Here is a 22528-nt window from a genome sequence, read left to right on the forward strand (position 1 = left end):
ACTGTGTGGAACGAAGAAATAATTGTTGAGCTGAGGGCAATTATGAAATCAATGTCTGAAAGAGGGACGACGGGCGCCTATGTATGCTGAAAGGAGTGGCGGTAAGATGATCGGGCAAGTTGGCAAATGATGTTGCGGTAACATTGCGGCTCGTACTTTGTACTCAACCAATTCCGCTCCTGGTCCTCGCAGGGAATGAAACGACATACGCCAACTCTGTATACGCATCCCGAACACGACGCGGACTCCGGACTCGACGGAAGCTGGTCCTCAGCGTCGTCCAGACTCCCTTCCTCTTTGCATTCTACCGGCTCCAAAGGTCGGTCCAAAATCAAACAAAGAAGCGCCTTCGCCCCCGGTCCAAATGTTCCTCTTGTGACCTCACTGGCTTCGTCTTCATCCGTGCCAGAGAGACCGAGCTACCCTAACGTCTATAATCAGTTCCTGCGACGCTACAGATCTGGTCGTGGGGTGGACGACGATCCTCGCAATGAGCCAGATAGCCACTTCTATCAGCGAGGTCTAGGACAGCTCCTCGATATTGCGGATAGCGATGACGAAGAACTCCGAGGTACTGCTGTAGGCGCAAGTGGTGAGGTTCATGACCGCTTGTCTAGTCTTATGCTTGATGCCGAACCAATTGAACCGGAAACACTGGAGGACAGGGAGCGCTTGGAATGGCAGACAATGCTTGCCTCTGTGCTGGCAGGGGACGTCCTCAAGGCTGAAAATACGCGCATCGCAGTCGCGTTGAAGTCTTCGCTGGAAGAGGAGAACAATGTGCGGTCAAATATCTGGTTAGGTATTAGGGCGCGATTACAAGGCACGACAGAAGAGGAGGAACGCAAGAGACTGGAAGAACGGAGGTTACGCATCGGCGATGCCATTCTCAAGGAAGTTCTCAATTTCCGAGTAACTGACCTTCCGTCCGACTCAACTGAATCACTCGCCACTCATGCACTGCGGGAAGTTAGCGCGTTGCTCCGTCGACTTGACGTTGCTCATTCATTGTATTCGAGCTTGCGCAGCTTCTATTCGGACTACCCCGCCGCACTAGATGACGACTTCCAATTGCGTTGTGATACCCTCAATACCTGGTCTACCGTCCTGACATCTCTTCGCCAACTACTTTACCTCCTGCGTAGGTGGACCGGCAGCGAAGCGCTTGACGTCACGCAACCGACCTCAAATCCTGATAACCCCTTTCCCAGTCGCGCTCCCGTTGACACTTCTAACGGGACGACGTTCGTTGACCGACTGCTCAAGGAGGAATCTGTCCAGCGGCAATTTGAGAAGGGTTCGATGACTACCATTCATGCTCTTGTCGGCACTACTCGCGATGCCCATGTTAACCTTGCTCCAATGTTCCAAAAGATGAACCTCCCTCCATTTGAGCAGGAGCTAGTCCCTCTCGTTTCTTTCCTGACAAACCTTGCCCAAGCGGTCTTGCGCGTACGCCTGGATTATGCCCAGAAGTTGAAGAACCCGGATATCCTGATCATTGATCAGTTAACAGAAGACCTGAAGGTAAAGATGGGTTTTGCGTGCACTCTGAAGAGACAATACGAGGCGTTTTTGATACCCGACCCCGGCGGAAACTGGAATTTACCTCCATGCATTAGCGAAGACTATGATACTGTTATTCTCGACACTTTGACTTACTTCTTCAAGTTAATTCACTGGAAACTTAAAAGTGGCGCGAAGGGTATTCACTCCAAAGAGACAGATGTCATTGAGGCTCAGTGGGTGACGTTCAGCGATGTCAGTTTAAGCATTCCCGGAGGGGCGTCTCTTGTCGCTGAACAGTTGTGGTGTGTTTCCTTCTACGACTCAGAGTTGCCGGTTATTGATTTTGGAGTGCTTAGTGCGCTGACCAACAAACTCATGGTCCGGGTTACTAGCTATTTTGATACGCAAATTCGTATTCCGACCATGAATGAGTCGCCCCAGTCGTCATTGCCGGATGGGAGGCCTTTTAATAGCGCCGACACAAGTACTCTCCAGACGCAGTTGAAGCCAGGGTCATCATCAAGCAAGAGCATGACTGACGAACAAGTGGTCGGCTGGTATGCCAAGGTTCTGGATGGCATCAAGCAAAGGTATCGGAAGCTTCACCGACTGGCGCGGTCAGCAATTACACTATGCCTTGGGGAATGGGAGGCTGATGCCCTTCTATCTCGACAGTGTCCTCAGTCAACGATTTAGCAACTCTGCTGAGTATGACCTTGAGGACGTCCCTCTCGATGTCTTCTTAGCCGCTCTGATAGAGACGGATCATTTCATTATTCTCACTCAAACCTTCGAGGAAGAAGGGACCTACATCATCGCACCTCCCGCACTGATGAATCATCCGGATATCATTCGTCGGATGCTCCTGGAAGCCTTCCAGATAAACGAGCTGGATGAAGGGAGCTGGTTGATGGAAACTGGTGAAGTCGACGAAGATGTGCACGAGGAAACACCGTACCTCTTGGTGTTATCTCCTCGCACCCGTTTCGTGTGGACTGGTGTCGTCTTCATGTTCCAGATCCCCAAATTCGACCTTGATTTGAAGGATAATCGGATTCGTCTCATCACAGAAGGGCCGCAGCACCGCTTGACCTCTGCAAAGCGACAATTTTTGGACCTCTTCACCGCCGTTGACGAAGAGGGAGAACCAATCGAGCCACCGGTGGTGCCCTTGACGTGTCTGGTCGAACAGCAAGCACACTTGCCCCTGGTTAACCGCGAGCTGCGCAAGATCAGCCGTGCCAGCCATCGGCTCGCGGAATCCATCGTCGACTCTGTGCATCATGTTCGGGACTCCTTGCGGGATACCACTGGTTACCAGGAACTGTTGGAGAACTGGTACAGTTTCGCGTCGGAACATGGAACACACTCAGAGAAGTTTATGGAGGGCGCGACACTGCGGAAGTTCAACAGGATGTTGATCAAACTGGCCATCTCCTGGGTATCGTTCATCTGTGACGACTGTGATCCGAACGACCGTAGGACGTTCAGATGGGCGGTCACTGCCCTTGAGTTCACACTCCATCGGACGAAGCGGAATAATATTCTAAATTTACCCGATGACCAGTTTGAGATGTTGAGGCAAAAGGTTGCTAGCTGTATGACACTCTTGATCAGCCATTTTGATATCTTGGGGGCGCGGTCGACACTCGAGGCGAAGAAAGAGAAGGAGCGGCAAGAGGAGATGCTCCGTCAGCAGTCGGTCCCCGCCGACAGGACCGATAATACGGACGACCTATATGGCGACGCTCCGGCAGATCTGGAGGATATATCCACCGCATATACTGATCCCACCGTTCGTCTATACTGGGAGAAGGCAACACGCGCTATCCAGGAGGTCGAGGTCCAGCGGTCGCGTATAGGCATGGAACGACATGTCGTCGGTCGAGTTTTGGATGAAGGGAAGCTTGTGGATCGCTCGTTGGTGTTTCTCGCCGGTTCAAGTGCGAATGTCTCCATACGGTGGCAGCAAGGACGCTTCATTGGTGCAGGATCTTTTGGTTCAGTATACGTCGCCGTCAATCTGGATACTGGGTCTCTTATGGCTGTCAAGGAAATCAGGTTTCAAGAGATTGCAGGTCTTTCTAACTTATATTCACAAATCAAAGACGAATTGAGCGTCATGGAAATGCTCCACCACCCTAACGTCGTCGAGTACTATGGCATCGAAGTGCATCGAGACAAAGTTTACATTTTCGAAGAATACTGCCAAGGAGGCAGTCTCGCAGACTTACTGGAACATGGTCGAATAGAGGACGAGGGGATCATCCAGATATACACGTTGCAGATGGTGGAAGGTCTAGCCTACTTGCACTCTCAGAACGTGGTTCATCGCGACATCAAGCCGGACAGTGAGCTATGGTTGATTTGCCTGAATGACAGAACATTAAAAAAGCATTGCCAGACATCTTGCTCGACCACATGGGTGTTATTAAGTTTGTTGATTTCGGTGCTGCGAAAATCCTTGCCAAGAATCAGCGCTCAATTCAGCGTTCGCGTCGAGTTTCTGATGCGCCGTCTAATTTACCGGAAGGAGGCTTCGGGATGAATAACAGTCTCACTGGAACACCAATGTACATGTCGCCCGAAGTCATCAGAAACAGCTCGCACGGCCGGCAAGGTGCCATGGACATCTGGTCGTTGGGATGTGTTGTGCTCGAATGCGCTACAGGAAAGAAACCTTGGAGTAATCTTGACAATGAATGGTGAGGTTCTTTTTTTTTCTACTTTGACATTGGGTACTGATCCCATTCATAGGGCTATCATGTTCCACATTGGAGTTGCAACACAACATCCGCCGCTACCAGATCCAAGCCAGCTCAGCGAGATGGGCATAGACTTCATTCGTCAATGCCTGACCATTGACCCCATGCGGCGGCCGACGGCCGTTGAATTGATGAACCATCCGTGGATGCTCGATTTCCGCGTATTTCTCAGCGAAGCGGAGGAAGCTGAGCTTGCAACCAACCCACCGTTGGAGATGCCCCCGCAGGAAAAGTTTGTATCGGCGAGTGTCGCTCGACAGGCGGCCATCATACAAGAAAAGGAGGTGGAGACAATCGCTTTCCCTTCCCCCAGCATGTCGCCCGTGGAGACCCCGACCGATTCCACCGACCTCGACCAACTACTAGACGTCGATACCAGTATTGACAGTCCAAAACAGTAACGACTTCGACGCCATAGATGTTTGCTTTACGCCTTAGCACGCCCATATATGTAGCCTAGTTCTCTCTTGCATGTACTATCGCCCTATCTTATCCACCCGCCTTCTTATATTCAGGGAGGCAAGCTCGAGTATATTACACGAATACAAAGTAAATCACACAGTGATCTACAAGTTCAAAAATGATCTACTCGATCATCCAGCGCTTCGAGTTTGGTTGCGTATCACTCTTGCTACTTGGCCCACCCTGCTCGCTGCTGCGACTGTCACCGCGACTAAGAGATGGGTGTACAGGCTCCGGACGTGGGATTATGGGTATGTTTGGATCTATCCCAGGGTAATTGAATCCAGTGTCAGGAGGATTGAAGGAGGCAGTATCGGATACGAGGGGGGCTTGTCGCGGAGTGCCGTACGTGGTAAGGAGCTGCGATCCAGGGCCAAACGCAACGGAGTAAGTGGGGAGTGGCAAGTCATTCGATGGGAATTCCGCCTTTTCAAGGTCCACCTTCTCGTCGATGTCTTCTGCAGTGTCCTCGATAGGTTGCTGCGCATTCACTGCATACACAAACCAGTGAGTAAGCACGACCGCGGAGATTAGCAGCAGAGCACGCACGGTAGCGCGCCAGGCCCTTTCCGAAGTTGATTCGGCAGATAATGCCCAATACGACGGTCACGAAGGTGAGGAGCACCGACGCGGTCGCGATGAGACTGAAGAATCGCCATTGTACGAACGTCCAGCGGAAGGTAGGTGCGATGAACATGGACGCCCATCCGGCAAGATACATGACAGAGAGAACCATGAAAATGAACATGGGGATGCTGGCTTCCCGCCGAACAGAAATCCATCCCTGTAGAGGCACAGGTCGGTCATGAAACAGGAGGATATCAGGGAAACAACATACGATTGTCAGCCATGGTATAAGCAACTAAGAGATTATCAGCCGTGGTATCAACTGTTGTAACGACGGGGATCCTCACCACCTCGACCACGATAGTGACACCCTTGAACAGAGGGGCATCGGTGGTCAATCGCCCAATGGCACCGTTGTACACCTGGTCAATCCATACGGCACCCGATACTGCAATGAAAAACAGAGCAAGCTGGATGGTGATCGAGAGGATCAGGACGGCGTTGTAGACACGATTGATGGTGCGGGAAGCCCCAACACGTTTAAACGTCTGCCAGCCAAAACACTGCACAGCCGTCAAGAGTTAAATGTAGACGGAATAGTGATATAACAGACCTTCATTAGTCTCCAGGTGAGGAAAGCTGATGCCACCAGAACAACGGCATTAAGGACAAGACTGGGTATCTCTGCGTTTGAACGATCCCTCCAGTAATTCGGCAGAAGGTCTACGCCACATGCACCATTAGTGGTCATGTCTGTGAATTGACTTCGGAATTGGGCCGTATTGAACTACAGTGGTAGGTGATCAGAAGGGCACGAATACGTCTTGAGAGATGTAGAGCATACAATCTGAAAGCCGGCCCAACCGGTAGCTAGGATGTGGGTAAGGAGCGACGCAATGCTGTAAGTCCAGTTGAGAAGATGATATCAATAGCCACATATGATTAATCTACCGACATGTGCGGGACAGACTCGTTGAGAAGAGCGACAAGAGACATCGCTAGAAGCCAGAACTGGAACATGATGAACACCAGATCTTCACGTTTAGTCTCGTCCAATCTGAAGGAGGACATTCATGAGCAAAATACCGTCGTGCCGTACCCGATACTCTTACATTCCAATGGGCCAATTGAGCACGACCAAACAAGTGTAATCCAGCGTAACTTCGCCCAAGTCAGGCACACCATCAACTACGACTTCGGTTTGATTGTTATCCTCTACAGCTACTATTGTCACAGAACGACGGGTATATCGCTGGGAGAGCTCCCTAAGCGCAGGAGTAGAATATATGAACTAAGTCCGGCGCACCTTCCTGTTGTCCGCATTTTCAACCTGACCGCTGCTCACTTCGGGGCTGGTAGCAGTGGCTTGAACGGTTACGTCGGCTGTATGCGTTGAAACAACTCGGGGAGAACTGGAACTCGACACGTAACCAGAGGATGGCTCTGATGTCGCCGATTGACTATGCCTCGTCTCTTCCTGCAGGTCCCCAAACGACGATGACGGAGCAGCAGTACTAGAAGAGACCGCTTTCGTCGATGACGATGCGTGCGTCGAAGAGACAGCGCTTCTTGTAGCAATGGGAGAGATAGAAGACGAGGCGGCGGAGCTAGAGCGCGAGGGCATGGTCGTAGCAGAAGACGAAGCCGAGGACGAGAGAAAGATACTTGGCGATGTAGGTCCTACTGTACCTGAGGCACTGCTTGCAGCATGTTGTCCGCCAGTGCTCGATACGGCCTTACTGTCGGACGAATTGCCTGCCCACATCACCATGCAAGAGCTTGCATCTACGGTGTTCGGAACAGAGGTGCACATGCGCACTTGATTCTGACCGGCTACCAGGAACCCTGGTTGGGTGGCATTGCCTTTCTGGACAATGTCACTCAAGAGTGTGGCCGCCTGAGCATTGATTAAGAATGCCTGGATCTGGAAGACAACTTGTACGGCAAAGTGGAGGAGCGCGACGGTGAAATAGATAGCAGTAAATCGGGATAAGGTGATACGATCCCACTGAAAGCACAAACGCGTTTAATGTCGCGCATACTACACCAGAAGGGACTGCATGCACGGAGTGGCGTACTCCATGATACCGACAACCAGGAGACCAAAGTTATTGGGATCAGGAGGAGAACCTCGATGCGTCGATGCGTGCAGACCTCCAGCAGAATTAGAGAGAGAGATACGTACGAAAAGCCTCAGTTTATTCAACACAAGACCAGAGGTCCTGGAGCTCTTGAAGTTTGTGCGCATAGCGGAATCTGCAAGACCATCATCTCAACACAACATTCTCGGGCGAGCGTCCCTCCGAAGACCCACCAGCAGCGAAAGTGGAAAGCCAGTCAGAACCGTCGAAAATAGACACAGTGCGCCTCTAGGGCGAGTGTGAAGCGGTAGTCCTAGCCACCGTGTTGAGAGCAGAGACAGCAAGTTTGGACAACGGTCCGGCCGAAAGTACGGACTCAAAAGAAAGGGAAAGGGAAAGAAGGGAAGGAAACCAGGAAACTGAACGTGAACGTCCGAAGGGAAGAGGATACATCGTTGTACTGGGTTGCAGTCCACGCCTAATCGGGATCAGGTATCCAGGGCTGGCAGAAAGGTGGAGTCCAACGTTGCCACTCGTCACGGGCCCTACCACCGCCTCCGGTTATCACCTCGTGCACTGGAGCATCGCTGAAGCATGTTTCTAAGATGAAGCAGGGCTACAAGTTAAACGGTTGCACATGGGGCAAAGCAAGGCATCAATCTCGACTGTGGACGGGAAAGTCACAGAGTCGCGACTGTTCCACGACAGATCATTACGTTGTGGCACACCGTGGATGACAAGGCACAACTTGTGTGCAGCTCGATGTAATAGACAACTACAGATTGGCTACCGCTACAGAGGAAGCTTCGCTTCATGGAGTCCAACTTAATTGCTCATCATGCATCATGACCAGCACGCCCGATACGCGGCACTTGCGACTGCGCGCTACATTTGAAACCAATGTTTCTCTCCGCTCCCTACCACAAACCAGCTTATCGTTTCCTCCTCCCGGTCATCTGGCGGTCCCAGCTCTTGATACGGAGAGCTCGTAAGAAGTCGTCTTGTGACAACGCCGTCATCGAGGAGATACTGCAGAACCTCGTTGACTTCTTGTCGGTCATACACCAACCTCAGTCTCCAACGGATCTCCGCCTGTCGGGCCAAGTAACATCAACAACTATCCAGCTGCGCATTGACATGTACGAACCTGGGTGATTCCTGGTCTGGATAAAATGACTGCGACTATCGCTCGGAGAGCCGCATCCCATAAGTCACTGATTTTCTTGCCGCTGATATCAAGCCATCTCCTAGGGAATAGTTTTGTTCTGGAGTCCTGCGAATTTGACACACTGACTGTCCAGGGATCGAGACTGTCAGATGAAACCAAGACTATTGACTTGTATCCAGTCCAGCAGGCGAGAGGGATCGATGCCTCAGTCATGCGTCTGCCGACCGACAAGAATGACGCATTGCTTGAGGACTCAACGTTAGCCTGCATAGAAGGAGTGTCAGCTTTGTATGACATTCTCCAAGGGTTTGTACGAAGTACCAAGAGTTGTTCGTTTGTCAATCCTTGCGTTTTGGCACCTTTCAAGGCCATGCATATCTGCTTCATAATCTCCACATTCTCCTCGCTGAGTTCTTCTGCGAGAACCTTGGCCGCTTGATCGAGGCAAGCTTGACAATCGACGAGTCCGTTGGAGGATAACCGACAAGATGCCTCAGCCCCCTCGGCCGTCTTCCCGTGCTCAGCTTCGGGCTGTGTTTCCAGCTGTATGTTGCTTTGGATGACCAAAGGCTCGACAGAGAATTCTGGAGATGCCCGAGGGGCTGCACTCAGATTGTCGTTGACGCGAATTTGGATAGCCGTTTCGATATCGTCATCGTCTGGTCGTTATTCAGAACGCGTGAATACGCAAGTACAGAAAAAGACATTACCAGCTTTCTTGCTATTCCAATCAATCTTTGGTCGGGCTGCTCGCGCTTGTGTAGTGTCAATCTGAAAGTCGATCTATTTGCAGGTTTCGTGATCGGTTCGCAACCGATTGTGCAGGAATACCGCACCTTTCCCTCCGAGACGAGCTCAAGCAGAGCGGCGCTGTCGCCGTCACTCACAAGTAACGGCCATTCACGCCAACAGCCAGTATCCTCCTCTTGAGCCAGCAGATCTTCGAGGGCCGAGGCATCCTGGAATACTTCTTGAGGTAATGGACCGCTAAGGGCATTTTGGTTACTTGTAAAATAGGGATCGCATCAGAGCTTCGTGCTGGTATGCCTTGATATCTACTTACTTGTCAGATATCCTCAGTGTTCTGCCAGGTCTTGATTTTTTGGGGTCTCGAACGACCTTGGTGAGGATACCTCGGGAAAGAAGATTCATCGTCGCATTTTTGACATATTCCTCGCCTACCAGGTGCAGCGCTTTGGCTGCCGCTTCTGGATCATAACTCTCGTGAGGGGTTCCAAGCATCATCTGTGTCGACATGGTATCAAAGAGGCGAGCACTCCAGAAAACATAACATCGTTACCTTCAATGCAGAATCGGCCACATAAGTATATTCCAAAGGATAGTCGTTAACCGGCGGTACTTCGTTCATCTTGGTGAGGAATGCTTGTTGTGCGAACTGTTTCTCTCGACCCTCTTCTGCAACCACGTTCCACATGAAGTCCCAAGCCGGAGCTGGCAATCTCTTGTCTACAACTTCCCATGTCGTCTCTACCTGTTCGACCGTAGCAGGTAGAGCAATCTGGACATCCGAACTCTGTTCGACAAACCCCACTCGCCTGCAGCATCTTCAGCGCCAACTGAGAAGGAAAGAAACTCGGGCGTACAATGCATTCTTGTCGACGTGCTTGCGCAAAAACTTGATGTGAGCAACAAGGTCAAAGTTAGTGGTGCTCCCCGGATCTTTGTCCGGTAAGGTTTCGCTTCCGCGATGCTGGACCCACAGGTTGTACCACTTGTCTTCTAGACGAGCTTGGTATGCTTCCGCCCCTGGACTATCTTTGAGGTGAACAATTCGCTGGCGAACGGAATTCCTGGCAACGCCAGGAAAGACTTGTACTATAGCTCCAAGATCCAATCGCCCCGTGTTGCGACATCGTGCCCGGACAACAGCAAAAGCATCTCGTGCTAGCTCGTCGAAGTCTCTGTTCCATTGGAAGCGAGTCCTCCTACCGGTGTCATCGGCGCTTGGTTCACCTAAGATGACAATTCTCGAGTCATCAGCAATTCGGCGGAATCACCGAGGGGGATTTCTGACCTTTGACGGCATCTTTCCCCTTTTTCTTCTTCTGGCTCGTTTGGCGAACAGGTAAACTCCCCTGCTGAGCAAGGAGGTCTTCTATTGACTTCTCTGGACCGTCGGTGACCACCACAGGCGGAGCGACAGCACCCGACCGAGGAACTGTCGAGACGATTGGTGGTCTGCTAGTCGGTAGTACCTTCTTGGCTGCGATGGAAGCCTCACGAATAGCTTCCGAGATCTCGGCTTCCCACTTCGAGTGATCTGTCCCGGAACTTTGCATAAAATTAGCTCGGACACGACGGACGCGAGTTGCAGCCGGCCCCTTGAGCGGTTCTGGGTGGATCCTGTTGACCATGTCGTCCCAATCTTGCTCTTTCTGACGCTTGGCTTCAGCAGCCTTCGAAGCGAGTGCAGCCTTCGCCGCCGTATCTTTTGCTTTAGCGTTCATAGCACGCCTGTGTCTCCTCTGTGCCTTCTCGAGCTCGTGGACATGTTTTTTGTGGGCTTTCTCGAAAAACTGCTTTACTATGTCCTTCGGTGCAGAGATCACCCAAGCGAGGTGATCGAGGTGTGCTTCGCCGCCATCCTCGTCTTCTAAAGGAGTGTACCCATTGGCTCCGTTGAGAAACTGCCGAAGGTATTCGCTTTGGTTGCAGGAGAGATTATATCCGCTAGTCCAAGATGTGGCACGACGAAGACACCTGGCCAATCCGATATTCGTCGTCGTAGCAGGGAGAGCGATCTCCGCGAGTGAGCTGGCGTAATCATCATCGATGCTAAGTTTCTGAAGTTCTCGCCAAAATCCCGAACATTCTTCAACGGTGGAAACCGACATGTCCTTCAGGAAGAGGGGAGAATCTTCTGATAGAGCCCAGATATAAAGAGGGGCTTCCGAAGTAAATTGCCAGTAAATAGGTGCTGATAGAGGGGTCCATGTGTCTGCAGTAACCGCGTCGAACGCCGAGGGGTGCTGCCCATTGACGGTACAGGTGACAAGCGGTTGAGCAGAAGTTGAAGGTTGAAGCGGAATCGCAAGTCGAAGGTACCGCAGAATCTCTAATAAATCCAGGAGACGAGCTCTAGAGCGAGATCGTGCTACCTCTAGTGTTTGCTGGATGTCGGGTGACACTTGCCCAACAGGTGTCCACCGATCACTCTCTGAGTTGAGGACACGAACCAGATCTTCGCTGCTTGTAAGACAGGACACCAACTGGCAATACGTGGCTATGGGTAGTTCCTCGAAGTAATAGGACATCTGAATGATTCTTTGTTCGGATGAAACAATGTACGGGGAAGGCGATCCTTGTTCGAAGAGTTTGACGGTGGAAAGATGCAACTCCCGAGCTCTGGCTGCTCTGCCAGCGATGAAACCGTGCGCTTGCGCTAACGTGCCTTTTTCCGTCAAGAGGGCCGTCCTAATAGTGTCGTCGCTCTCTCCGAATAACTGCTGTATCTGGAAATCCTGTAATGGGTTCGCGTTCGTACGGTGCGAAGACAGGGTGATTCCTGGAGCGAAGCCCCGTAGAGCTCTTCGGGACTCACCGCCGTAAGCCACAGGTCCATCCAGAGTCTTGATGACTTCGGGTGCAGCTTGCGGGACGTTGAAATTGGCCAGATACGCGAGCAAGTCTTCCTCTGGAATGTCAGGGAAATATATGATCCGTACAAGTCGATACATGCCCGTTGGTGTCTTCACAGATGTCGTGAGGATCTTGATCTTGTGGCGAGACTCAAGACCTTTGAGTGTAGCCTCGACCGTACGCTTATCCAACCGCGCGCCTGGGCGAGTGCTGGCTACCCCTCCAGACTTCGTGATTGCCTGAACAACGGCCGCATGAGCTTCAAGGAACTCCTTGGAACTGGTGTTCACGATGCCACCAAAGTCTGATATGACTCGGAGTATCTCACTTTCTCGACGAGACTGTGAAATATTAGCCTTGGAGCGGAATCCAGTCACAGAACTAGTCTGCGGCTCATTTGTCCTGGGTCGCTTAGCGAGAGGTTCCGGGCTGGAAGTATCCGGATGCGTTCGTTTCGAAGTAATATCCTGCATAGGATTTGGAGCATCTGCACCAACAACGGCAAGGGTCGATTCACCGTTGGTAGCTTGGACCTGACGACTAGGAGTCAGCTCCGGTATATTGGGACTAATGAGACGACTGACATCAGTGTGGGCGTCGAGAGGTCCGCCTTCCCCTGTCAAGCGTGGATCAATAGGCACCTCGATAGTCGGTACAGAAGCGGATACGACGAGGGACGCAGCGGGAGGTAGAAAGTGATCATGTTGCGTTACTATTTCAAGTCCCGCTCTTGCCGCGGGGGGGTCGCCGTGGAGTGAATCTCCCTCAACCTGATGTGCTTCATCGTCAGCATCGACATCCACCGGATGTTCCTGGAGGGTGGCTTGACTACGGACGCCGGGTCCTTTGCTCGGGGAAGGTTCTCTCAGCGGACTACGTTCGATGCTGAGATGCCGCGGTTTAGGTTTCCTAGAGGAATGCCGAAGGGGAGTGGTAGAGACTGCGTTGCTGGACACCGAGTCCCGCGATTCAAGAGGTCCAGTGGAGTTATTCTCGCATGCCGCAATCGAAGGCCCAGCTGCTTCAGTTACGTGGACGGAAACTCCGTCTTGCATGGAAACATCGTTGTCTGCAGTTGGCAATGCGTCGTTGAGATGTAGCGCAGAGGGTTCCTGCAAGGAGGAAGCGTCTAGTGTAGACGGCTTTGCGGCATCAACCATGAGAATATCATCCGTAACTGCTACATCGGCATCTGACTCTGCAGGCTTTGCCTTGGGCAGACGGCCGCGTTTCTTGGGCACAGTGTTGGGCAAGTCGCCACTTTGGCCTGCCCCAGCGACGGATTTCTTCTTAGGCGGACGACCGCGCTTCTTGGGGACTGGCATCTCCTGTGGAACATCGCCTTGCTGTCCAGAGCTCTCTGTCTCTGCAGAGGGATGGATGAGATTCGTTGCAGTAATCGACTTCTTGGGAGGTCGGCCTCGTTTCTTGGGCACTGGCATGTCCGACTGGTCACCAACCTGTGATCCGGGGCCATCTCCCTCCACAGACGGACGCTTCTTCTGTGGTCCACCTCGTTTCCGCTTTAGTGGCGGTTCTTCTCCGGCATCCGAATCGTTGACCACATCCACATCCGCATCAGCCCGTTTGCGCTTCTTCCCCTTCGTAACATGAGTGGACTCATCGCCACCTCGAGCATCCGCGACAGATTTACGCTTCTTACTCTTCTTCGCCGACGAAGCATCACTGCCGCCGAGGCCACTTTTCCTCTTGAAGCTGTCGACATAATTGTTGAGGGTATCCTCATCCTTGTAGAAAAGCTTGTCATCCACCGGCAAAAAAGTGCCAACACTGGAGCAATCAACGTCGAGATAACGGGACTCCTCGAACTTCTCCCTGGTTGCGATGGTCCGGTAGTGGGCCACGGTGTAATACTTGTAACGTTTCTCGCGCCCGTGTGTCTCGCCTAGCTGAGCTACACCAAGGTCGCTGAGATGAAGAGGAGGAGGGTCCTTCTCCAAACGGGATAGAAGTAACTCGACCGTTCGCCTGTCAAAATCGCAGAGGGCGTTGGATAGCTCCTAGAAACGTGTTATGATTTCTTGATTTATGCGAAGGATGAACATGCGCGGTGACGTACGGATAATGTCATGCCTGTCGTACCTGCAACGTCCAGGAGATTGATCATCTGCTTGTGAAGCGTGAGGTTCATCTTCAATTCTGTAGGCTCCACTGTAGAGAGAGAAATCTCTGCTATTAGTATATGGTCGTCCACGAAGATATACGTCCTACATTCTCCACTAACGATGTGTTCAGCATCTCCTGACAGTGGGATCTCTTTATCACCTTCTGGAGGCTCGTCTGGGGCAATTAAATGTACACAAGTGACCTTACGATTGGGAAAATGTACATGAGGTACTTGGACTTTCTCGATGACTCCTTGGTCTATGAGGTCACGTATGCGAGATCGGAAGAAGCGCCGATCACTTTTTGTCGGGTTGGCAAAGCCCTGGACCTCGCTATGAGGACGCACTGAAGTAAAAGACGGCCGGGGACTTACGATCTTGAGAAGCAGGTTTTGAGACGCGTGCAGATGATGCGGGCTGTTCTTCAGTAATTTGGCGATGCGGGCCCTCACTAGGGGTAGACTCGACAGGTGTCGCGAGTCAATGGCAGAGAACTCAACGTCTGAGCTTGACGGCCCCATTTGCGTATCATCGTCATCCTGCTCTTCCTCGCTCTCATTTGCCTTCATTTCTTCTTCGACGATTTTCTTCCATATCGGACTGTGTTCAAAAAAGTATTTGTGGACGCAGAAGTTGGTGCTGACTCCAGGTCGTCTTTTCTTCACACTGGGAAGACAAAATTACAATGAGCTTCCCATCGCAGAAGAGAACACCAATCTTACATCAAATCCAAGTCGAGCAGTTGCTTAACGAGGTAGAAGCAGCTCTTCTGATCATAGCCAGACTTCTTTCCCAAATCCACGACACTGATACCATCTTCTCGGCCACGTGTGATGAATTGCAGAACGGTGTAAACCATCGGCGTTAATTTCGATGGCTGCACCCGAGGGAATAAGCTCGCATATAAGATAAAAATAAAAATAATCTCGCGCACTCGGATATGGGACCCAGTAATGGCAGAAAACGAGATCTCAGGATTGACAGCGATCCTGAGACCGTCGCCATATTCGTTGGTCAAGTCTTCCAGTGATCTGATCATGGCATCCGGGATGATGTCGAGTGTAGTAGGCAAGAGGGGGTCTTCAAGCTCTTCGCCCTTGGCCTTTGCCTTCCTCTTGGCGCTTGTTTGTGGGGCAATGTACACTTCGGTCGCGGAGCCGGGAGGGATAGTACCCACCCGCACTCCCGGCTGCTGCACGATCACAGACCAGATGAACGCGCAGTACGCATCGTCGATATTTTGGCGCGGAGAGGAGCTGCTGCGTGAGTAGAAGCCGTTCACAAACTCATGCAGACGTGAGACGTTGCAGCCTGGAAATGAGGTCAGTTGCGAATTTTCATGATCTTAGCAACAAGCGGTGTAAACGTTCTGCTTGCAGCTGGGATCGAACCCTTGACGGCATTCGCGAAGCAGACGACGATTCTATCCTCAAACCCATCCAAACCGGACGGCACGTCGCAATGAACACTCACCAAGATCTCCGTCAAACGAGAGCTCACGGAGGCAATGGCGGACGAGCTCATCCATGGGGGCGAATCTCCCGCTGATACATGAGAGTCATACAAAGATAGGCGGGTTGTTGTAAGTTATGGGCTACTTCACAACTGAGAACACTCACCACAGTCGCCTTGCAACCGTGAAAACTTATGAGAATATCGATGGATGCTTGATCGTCGAGGGCTCGGAGGGCGGGATAAGGGGCGCGGGGCGCTCTCTCCCGCCTTCTGCTTACGTAATATTCACCAACTCGGCTTTTCGACAAGTTGTGGGCAGACTACCGCAGATAAATCCAGAGGATGATGCAAAAGTAGTCTAAGGATGCCATACATAAGGTCGAAGTACGCGTGCTGTAAAATAGTACAATGCTTTGTATCGTCAAGTCGTGATATAAGGCGTCGGAAGACGCTTTTAAGTATCAGAGGATACTGCCACCCCCCAAAAAAACAGCGTCTAGACGGTGCGAAAACCCGTCGCTAGCCAACCCAAGATGCAGACGAAGGAAAAGTTCACGACTTGTCACTGTGCCTGGCACTGTTCCTTCGCCTCCCACATGCTCCGAAGGACGTCCGAGAATCCGACCTTGCCTAGCTGTGCGTTCTGCTCGAACCGCTGCACGAGCCAGTTCTCCAACTTGTCCGCCGCGCTCCGCCAAAGAGCCATGCGGGCCTGTATCTCTGCCGTCTGCTGAAAGATTGTGCGGCCGTCATTCGTTGGCGAGTAGCGTATGGTCTCGTAGCACTTGGCGAACTGGCAAAGGGAAAGGTTAACGGAGGTGATGGTCGCGGTTTGCGTCCTCGGCTCGATGAAGGATATTTCCCGCACAAATGCGTCCTCTGACCCACCGAACAACTGCAACGGACGTTTAGCTCAAGCAGACGCGCGAGGTTTAACAAAACTCACCTTGACGATCCAGCCTGGTGTCTTCTGCTTACAACCCAATACACGTTCCGTTCGGATAACACCCGTTGTTGGATCGACAGTACGGTCAACGACGTCGATAGTAACAACGTGGGTACAGTGAGGATTAGGGTATTTATGCCACATCCCAATTACCACATGGGACCACGGGTGCCTACACAGACGGGGATAAAATCCTGCAACCGAGTCAAGAATACCGGGGTTACTCACTCATAGTGGAAAAGCTGCGAGAAATAATGCATGTCCGCGGACACCAGGTAAAAGAGAGGTGAATAGTGCGAGAAGGTGTAGAGTACAGATGGGTCGCCGAAACAGATCGCACACGACCGGAAAAGTTGGAGAGCGGGACTTAGGTAGGGACAATTTCTTTCAGCCGGGTTCTTCCGTAGATTTCACGGCGTGTGTACGTCAGCAAGGGGCATGGGGCCCGTGACGCCTGTGTTCCGACAGCGGCTTCGCAACCTCCTGCATCCTGCAGATCTTCAAAGAATGTGCTCAGAACTGCACGTACATACATGCTCCTTCATTATGTAGCAGAACAAACTTGAAGTGCCCCGATGAATTTTCAGCTTACTGTATCTCGATTAGGTTATTTCCGCACCGATCACAAACATGGCGATTTTGAAATGACTCCACGGGCATGGAATCCGGGGTCCGCTTAATTACGCCCGTTCCGAGTCCGTACGACGCACTCAAAATACATCGTCACGTATCAAGTAAAATAACGATACGCAGGGGAGTAGTCAATGCAGCGTTATGCCCATGGTCCACCAGCAATCTTCGAAGCACGCCAGTCAGCGCCCCTCCAGTGGAACGGCACGTAATTCGGCCAGTCTTGCCTTCATCTTAGGTCTGTGTACGAGACATAGATAAGAGCACGGCACGACGCACGTAAGAAGATATCAAGTCGACTTACACCTCCAGCAATTTCCCCTCGAGCGTCTCCTTCTCCTGCTGTAGTGCGAGGCGCTTCTCCGCATCAAGGTTCGTGCTGCAGTGAATGATCTCCGTCAATGGCACTGTCTTGTTGGAGTGGAGATGGGACACGCACAACACATATCCGCCTTGCCCATCAAATTGCAGTATCATGGCATGATACTTCCATAGCGACGGCCGGTGCGACACAGTCAACAGCGTGATCCCAAGACGGGCGGCGTACTCCATCATCTTCCCCTCCATCTCGACGGGCACAAGGGAGGTCGCTTCGTCCAGGACGGCGTACTACAGCACAGAGTTAGTATCTGACAAGAGGCGTACGCCGAATAAGTATGGACACCAACCTTCGGCTTGTGGTAGAATAGCCGTGCCCATGCAATTTTCTGCTGGTCGCCTCCACTGAGCGTCTCGCGCCACTCCCGCGCAGCATCCCACCCGCCATCACGCTCCACGACGTGGTCCATCTGTACCACAGACAATATAGCAAGGAGATCATCATCCGTCACACTTCCTGGAGATCACATAGAGATGACAGTCAAAATTCCTGGAATGTAGGCGATTATGGAGCGGGGGCGTACTGGCTTCCATTTCGTCGCGCCCGTGGGGATAAATTACCTGGTCGCGAAGTGTACCCAGTGACAGGTATGGTCGTTGAGGAATCAGGATAAATTGCGATGCCGGCGGTTTCCGAACAATGCCCCCTGTGCAAAGAGTGGGTTAACAGCAAAATTCATCCGATACGGGCAAATGCCTCCTCACCATAGACAGGCCAAAGCCCTGCGAGTATACGGAATAGAGACGACTTCCCGCACCCTAGCAGCCAACCCGAATTGAATACTGAATCAGTTGAATGACCGGAACACCTACCGTTTGGTCCAACGATAAGTAAATGTCGCTGTGACAAGCCAGGTGAACAAATGAAATTTACACCCAAATAAGATTGTACACACCCCGGGCTTCACATAAAAACTTAGGCTGCGGACCAGGATGTCACCGTTTGGCGTAACCACTGGGACATCCTCAAACTCAATATCGTCAGATTCAACGACTACTCCTCTGCCCTTGAGCACTGGGGCAAAAATCACGCTCGCTATATAGCTAGAAACTGACCATGGGCAGAGGCTTACCCTTCGCATGCTCCTCAACACTCGCACTACTCACAAGTGCTTTCTCAAACTTGCCTTTTCGTATTTCTGCCATCGTTTCTAGTAGCAGAGCTACCCGGGTCGTGTACCCCGCGAGCTCCGACAGATCCTTGTACGAGTACATTACTCTCCCGAAGGCATCTAAGAAACTTGGTCAGTCAAGGTTATATCCCTTACTTTTAAGTTTCTGTACCAGAAGCAGATAGAAGGAGGCGTCGGTTTGTGACAAAACCTACATATTCAGAGTCAATATACGACTCCATCCGCATTGGAATAAGGCGAACCTTCCGTACGACCACCGAGATCAACGTTGTTTACGCCGGGTATTCGGAAGAAAATCGGTATAGCACAGATGCACAACTAGATGATCTGCGTTCAGCGGAAGATCTTCGAAACCCCATCTTGCATGGGAGATACTCACTCCGAAGCTACCCCATAACCACTTGATGATCCCCTCCTCGACACACCCGTGCCACCACCGGCTGCGCAGCACGCGCGACTCATGCTTTACGAGACCTGCATACTCCCGCTCTACGAGCATCTTCTCCGTCTCCTCGCCGCCGTAGAAAGCGATTTCCTCCGAGAATTCGGCGAGACGAGATTGCGTGTGACGCAGATTTCCTGAAAGCTGGGCGGACAACGCGGTGAAGAGACCAAACGGCGGCGTTAGCTTGCGCACTTTTGAGTGGGGCGTCAGACAACGATTCAGTGACAACAGGAATGGCGTACGGAGTGTCGCGGACAACTGCACGAACACGGTCAAGAGAACCAAGCCTTCTGCGCCCACGTTTTGTGAGAGCTGATAGTTGTACAAGATGACATCTAACACGGGTTTCGCCACATTGGCGTAGATGGCGGCTAAGTGTGCAGAAAAACGTTGAATGTCATGGGTTATCATCCTATGGCAGTATTAGAGTTGTCGACCTGAGGTGAGGTAGAAACGACCGAACTGATCAGGGTTCTTGATTCTATCATCAAGATTCGCTAGTAACAAGGGGATATCAGGAAACCTTCTGAAAGATGAACACGGTTGAAAACTGACACAACTTGTAGAACACATTCAAGTTCTGCGTATGCTCGTCGCCGAAGTACTGTTTCATGGCTTCCTCGGTGAGACGTGTACGATACGCTAAAGCAAGCTTGCTTTGGACATAGCTGAGCCAGCTGTTAGTCCATGTCGCGGGAATAGCTACAAGTAGCCATCGTAGGATGTTGAAGAGAAAAGGAACAGGTTGAGCACGGACAAGTGATGCCACAATTCTGGCAGGAACAGATGGTGAGCATGCATGATTCATGTAATAGTACAACATCAGCTGGAATCAGGATGGGTGACTCACTTCCCATCCAAAGCCGCAACGTAAAGGGATATCACCGTTCGGAATATCAACAGACTGGAATGCATGCAAAGGAGTAGAGCCTCCTTCGAGCGTAGATTCGGGATCACGATTCTAAGTATTGTGGAGAGCCGTTGGTAGAACAGCGCATCCACCTGAAGAGATGGGCCACATTCCAGTGAGAGACACAGATTCAGGTTAGTTCACCGAGTACTCTCTTCAGGTTGATACAGCTCACAGCGACTCGGACAGGCCTTCGCGGATGACCTTGATTCACAGCCTCCACCTTCTCCTTCTCTTTTCCCTTACTCTTGGGAGAAGACTTGGCAGAGAAACCGTGGTATGTTGAAGAGATAACATGTACAGCGAAAGCAATAGTGAGCAGCCGTTGGAAGACAGGACGGTGGGCGACGTAGAAGTTGGCAAGCTGCTTCAAGTGCTGCCGGCTGTTTCTAAGAGTAGACTGGACCGCCATACGCAGAACATAAGCGTTAGCTGAGAGAACTCAGAGCAATGCCGCCCCATTCAGAATTGTAAATCAAATGGGGAGACATCTTCCAACATGTGATTCTGTGATGTTAATTACGTAAGATCACATTAGTCGTTGAACTTCGAATTCCTCGCCCGTTTGCGAAAATGGTCCACAGAAACTGAGGCGGTGAGAGAGATTGTTCCTGACTGTCAGAAGAAGCGTAAACTCCTAGCAAGTACTATAGTAGCGGTTAGCTAGTCGCCTACATTATTTACCCACAATGCAGTGAGTTGGCGAGAACATAAACGTCTGCCGCTTTTGCATAGGCTGTCACCTCCCAGCACTCCTCGGCAACAACCTTGTTTACTGGTCAGAACTTCGGTCCTAATTATCAAGTGTTCAATATTCAATATTTATTTGATGGCCCATGCGTGATGACAAGACATATGGTGTGCAATGACGTTTTGATAGATGCAGATCTCACGCACCGTCATCGATTGCGATCATAAACGTTTTTCGCTCACAAACTATTTTTGCCGCTCGCCGGTGCGCCGGTCACCGGTGAGTGCCAGCTTTTTCATACACCACCCACTGCTTGACGTCACTACACACGATGTCTGCTGCATCCTCTGACGCCGCCGTCCAGCAATCCCATTCCAGGGCGCCATCTGCTTTACCCGCCAGCGGCTCGGCACTGGAGGGTTTGGCCTTGCGCCCAGACAAGCCCGTCATTGCGGTTGATCTTGACGATGTGCTCAGCCAAACCAATCGCGTGGTGGCGGAATGTATGTGCCCAGCCGATTCCCCCTACAGTAGACTCTGCGCTGACAACTCCGAAGGGCACAATGACACCTATGGATCCAACATGACCCTCGCACACTTTTATTGTCAGTAAATTGTCGTTCGTTGACGTACGGTTGCTCACATATGACTCAGATTATTACTATTGGAAGGTACGTCGGAGCCCCACGAATAGCAGAACTTTTCCTTAAATGCTGGGCCTTAGAATCCGTTCTGGGGAGCGCCTGAGGAGACGTTCAGAAAAGTAGAAGAATTCTACAGAACTACCCGACTAGATGAGGCCCCTCCAGTTGAAGGGGCGTTGGAAAGTCTCAAGAAGCTCATTGGAAGGGGCTTCCAACTGGTGGTCGTGACCGCAAGGCAGCAGCGCGAGATGGAACGGAGCATGCGCTGGCTGCAGCGGCACTATCCCGGGATTTTTGAGACTATGATCTGCACTGGGCAGTCCCAGGAAACTTTGGCAGATGAGCACGAAGCATTGACGAAACTTTCCAAGGCGCAGGTGAGAGCCTTCTTTGCTGCTCTACACTGTGCACTGAGAATGCGCAATCCCCTCTTAGGTTTGTCATAAGCTTTGTGCCAAATTCATAGTAGACGACTCCATCGAGAACGCGCACAAGTGCGCCCGCGCCAATCCCCCAGTGCCGGTCCTTCTTTTCGGTGACAACAGCTGGAACCAGCGAGAAGCCAAGTTCGGCGACATGAAAGACGAACTGAGCTTCGACGAGAAGCTGGAGCTTGAGGGCGGCCGCGAATTCTGGCGCGACGATCTTGCGACAATCCCGGAGGGAATCACCAGGGTAAAGAACTGGCACGCAGTCGTGCAATGGGTCGACGAGAACATCCAGCTCTGATCATGGGCAGGAGCCTGAGATCAATACCAAATACCGAGCATGTAATCTAGATTATACCTTTGACCACCATAAATACGTTGCACCACTCTAATTTTGAGAATAATTGGCTGAGTATGTAGTCATGTGGGTGCCAGCGAGTGTTTGCTGCACGCTGCGTTGGCGAGCGGGAGTCACGATATCGTGGCGACGCCGCCGTGTATTAGCCGTATACAGCCGCATGCAAAGCCGCATGCACTCAAAGTACGTTGACCTCTTCAAATCGCAACTCCATCTATCTCGCCATCATCCG

General features: G+C 51.6%; 5 protein-coding genes across 5 annotated transcripts; 2 read left to right on the forward strand and 3 right to left on the reverse strand.

Annotated features, from left to right (window-relative positions):
- Positions 1-195: 195 nt before the first annotated feature.
- Positions 196-4675, forward strand: SCP_0112980 (MAP kinase kinase kinase wis4; the record flags this gene model as incomplete). The annotated part of the gene is made up of 5 exons (XM_027753522.1): positions 196-1811; positions 1866-2126; positions 2185-3860; positions 3914-4214; positions 4267-4675. 5 exons carry the CDS (start codon positions 196-198, stop codon positions 4673-4675), a joined length of 4263 nt encoding a protein of 1420 aa, XP_027609323.1.
- A 184-nt stretch (positions 4676-4859) lies between these two features.
- Positions 4860-15806, reverse strand: SCP_0112990 (hypothetical protein; the record flags this gene model as incomplete). Its single annotated transcript, XM_027753523.1, has 27 exons — positions 4860-5227; positions 5286-5520; positions 5575-5598; positions 5651-5866; positions 5917-6090; positions 6148-6202; positions 6259-6360; positions 6416-6555; positions 6610-7311; positions 7489-7559; positions 7618-7672; positions 8306-8476; positions 8532-8816; positions 8874-9211; positions 9263-9335; positions 9389-9557; positions 9616-9797; positions 9853-10108; positions 10157-10526; positions 10588-12685; positions 12737-14173; positions 14233-14324; positions 14385-14601; positions 14653-14944; positions 15001-15155; positions 15213-15589; positions 15752-15806. 27 exons carry the CDS (start codon positions 15804-15806, stop codon positions 4860-4862), a joined length of 8709 nt encoding a protein of 2902 aa, XP_027609324.1.
- Positions 15807-16295: 489 nt separating this feature from the next.
- On the reverse strand, positions 16296-16939 carry SCP_0113000 (Protein UPS2, mitochondrial; the record flags this gene model as incomplete). The annotated part of the gene is made up of 3 exons (XM_027753524.1): positions 16296-16628; positions 16680-16851; positions 16908-16939. 3 exons carry the CDS (start codon positions 16937-16939, stop codon positions 16296-16298), a joined length of 537 nt encoding a protein of 178 aa, XP_027609325.1.
- A 552-nt stretch (positions 16940-17491) lies between these two features.
- SCP_0113010 (Peroxisomal long-chain fatty acid import protein) lies at positions 17492-20587 on the reverse strand (the record flags this gene model as incomplete). Its single annotated transcript, XM_027753525.1, has 17 exons — positions 17492-17549; positions 17614-17688; positions 17749-17918; positions 17978-18144; positions 18212-18334; positions 18393-18446; positions 18501-18528; positions 18584-18702; positions 18761-18919; positions 18972-19010; positions 19063-19138; positions 19200-19456; positions 19508-19677; positions 19729-19762; positions 19821-20038; positions 20116-20267; positions 20351-20587. 17 exons carry the CDS (start codon positions 20585-20587, stop codon positions 17492-17494), a joined length of 2136 nt encoding a protein of 711 aa, XP_027609326.1.
- Positions 20588-21055: 468 nt separating this feature from the next.
- On the forward strand, positions 21056-22239 carry SCP_0113020 (hypothetical protein; the record flags this gene model as incomplete). The annotated part of the gene is made up of 6 exons (XM_027753526.1): positions 21056-21145; positions 21231-21369; positions 21424-21471; positions 21521-21537; positions 21591-21887; positions 21946-22239. 6 exons carry the CDS (start codon positions 21056-21058, stop codon positions 22237-22239), a joined length of 885 nt encoding a protein of 294 aa, XP_027609327.1.
- Positions 22240-22528: the final 289 nt, after the last annotated feature.

The sequence above is a fragment of the Sparassis crispa genome (assembly GCF_003851025.1).
Source record: "Sparassis crispa DNA, contig_000000F, whole genome shotgun sequence".
Taxonomy (NCBI): Eukaryota; Fungi; Basidiomycota; class Agaricomycetes; order Polyporales; family Sparassidaceae; genus Sparassis; species Sparassis crispa.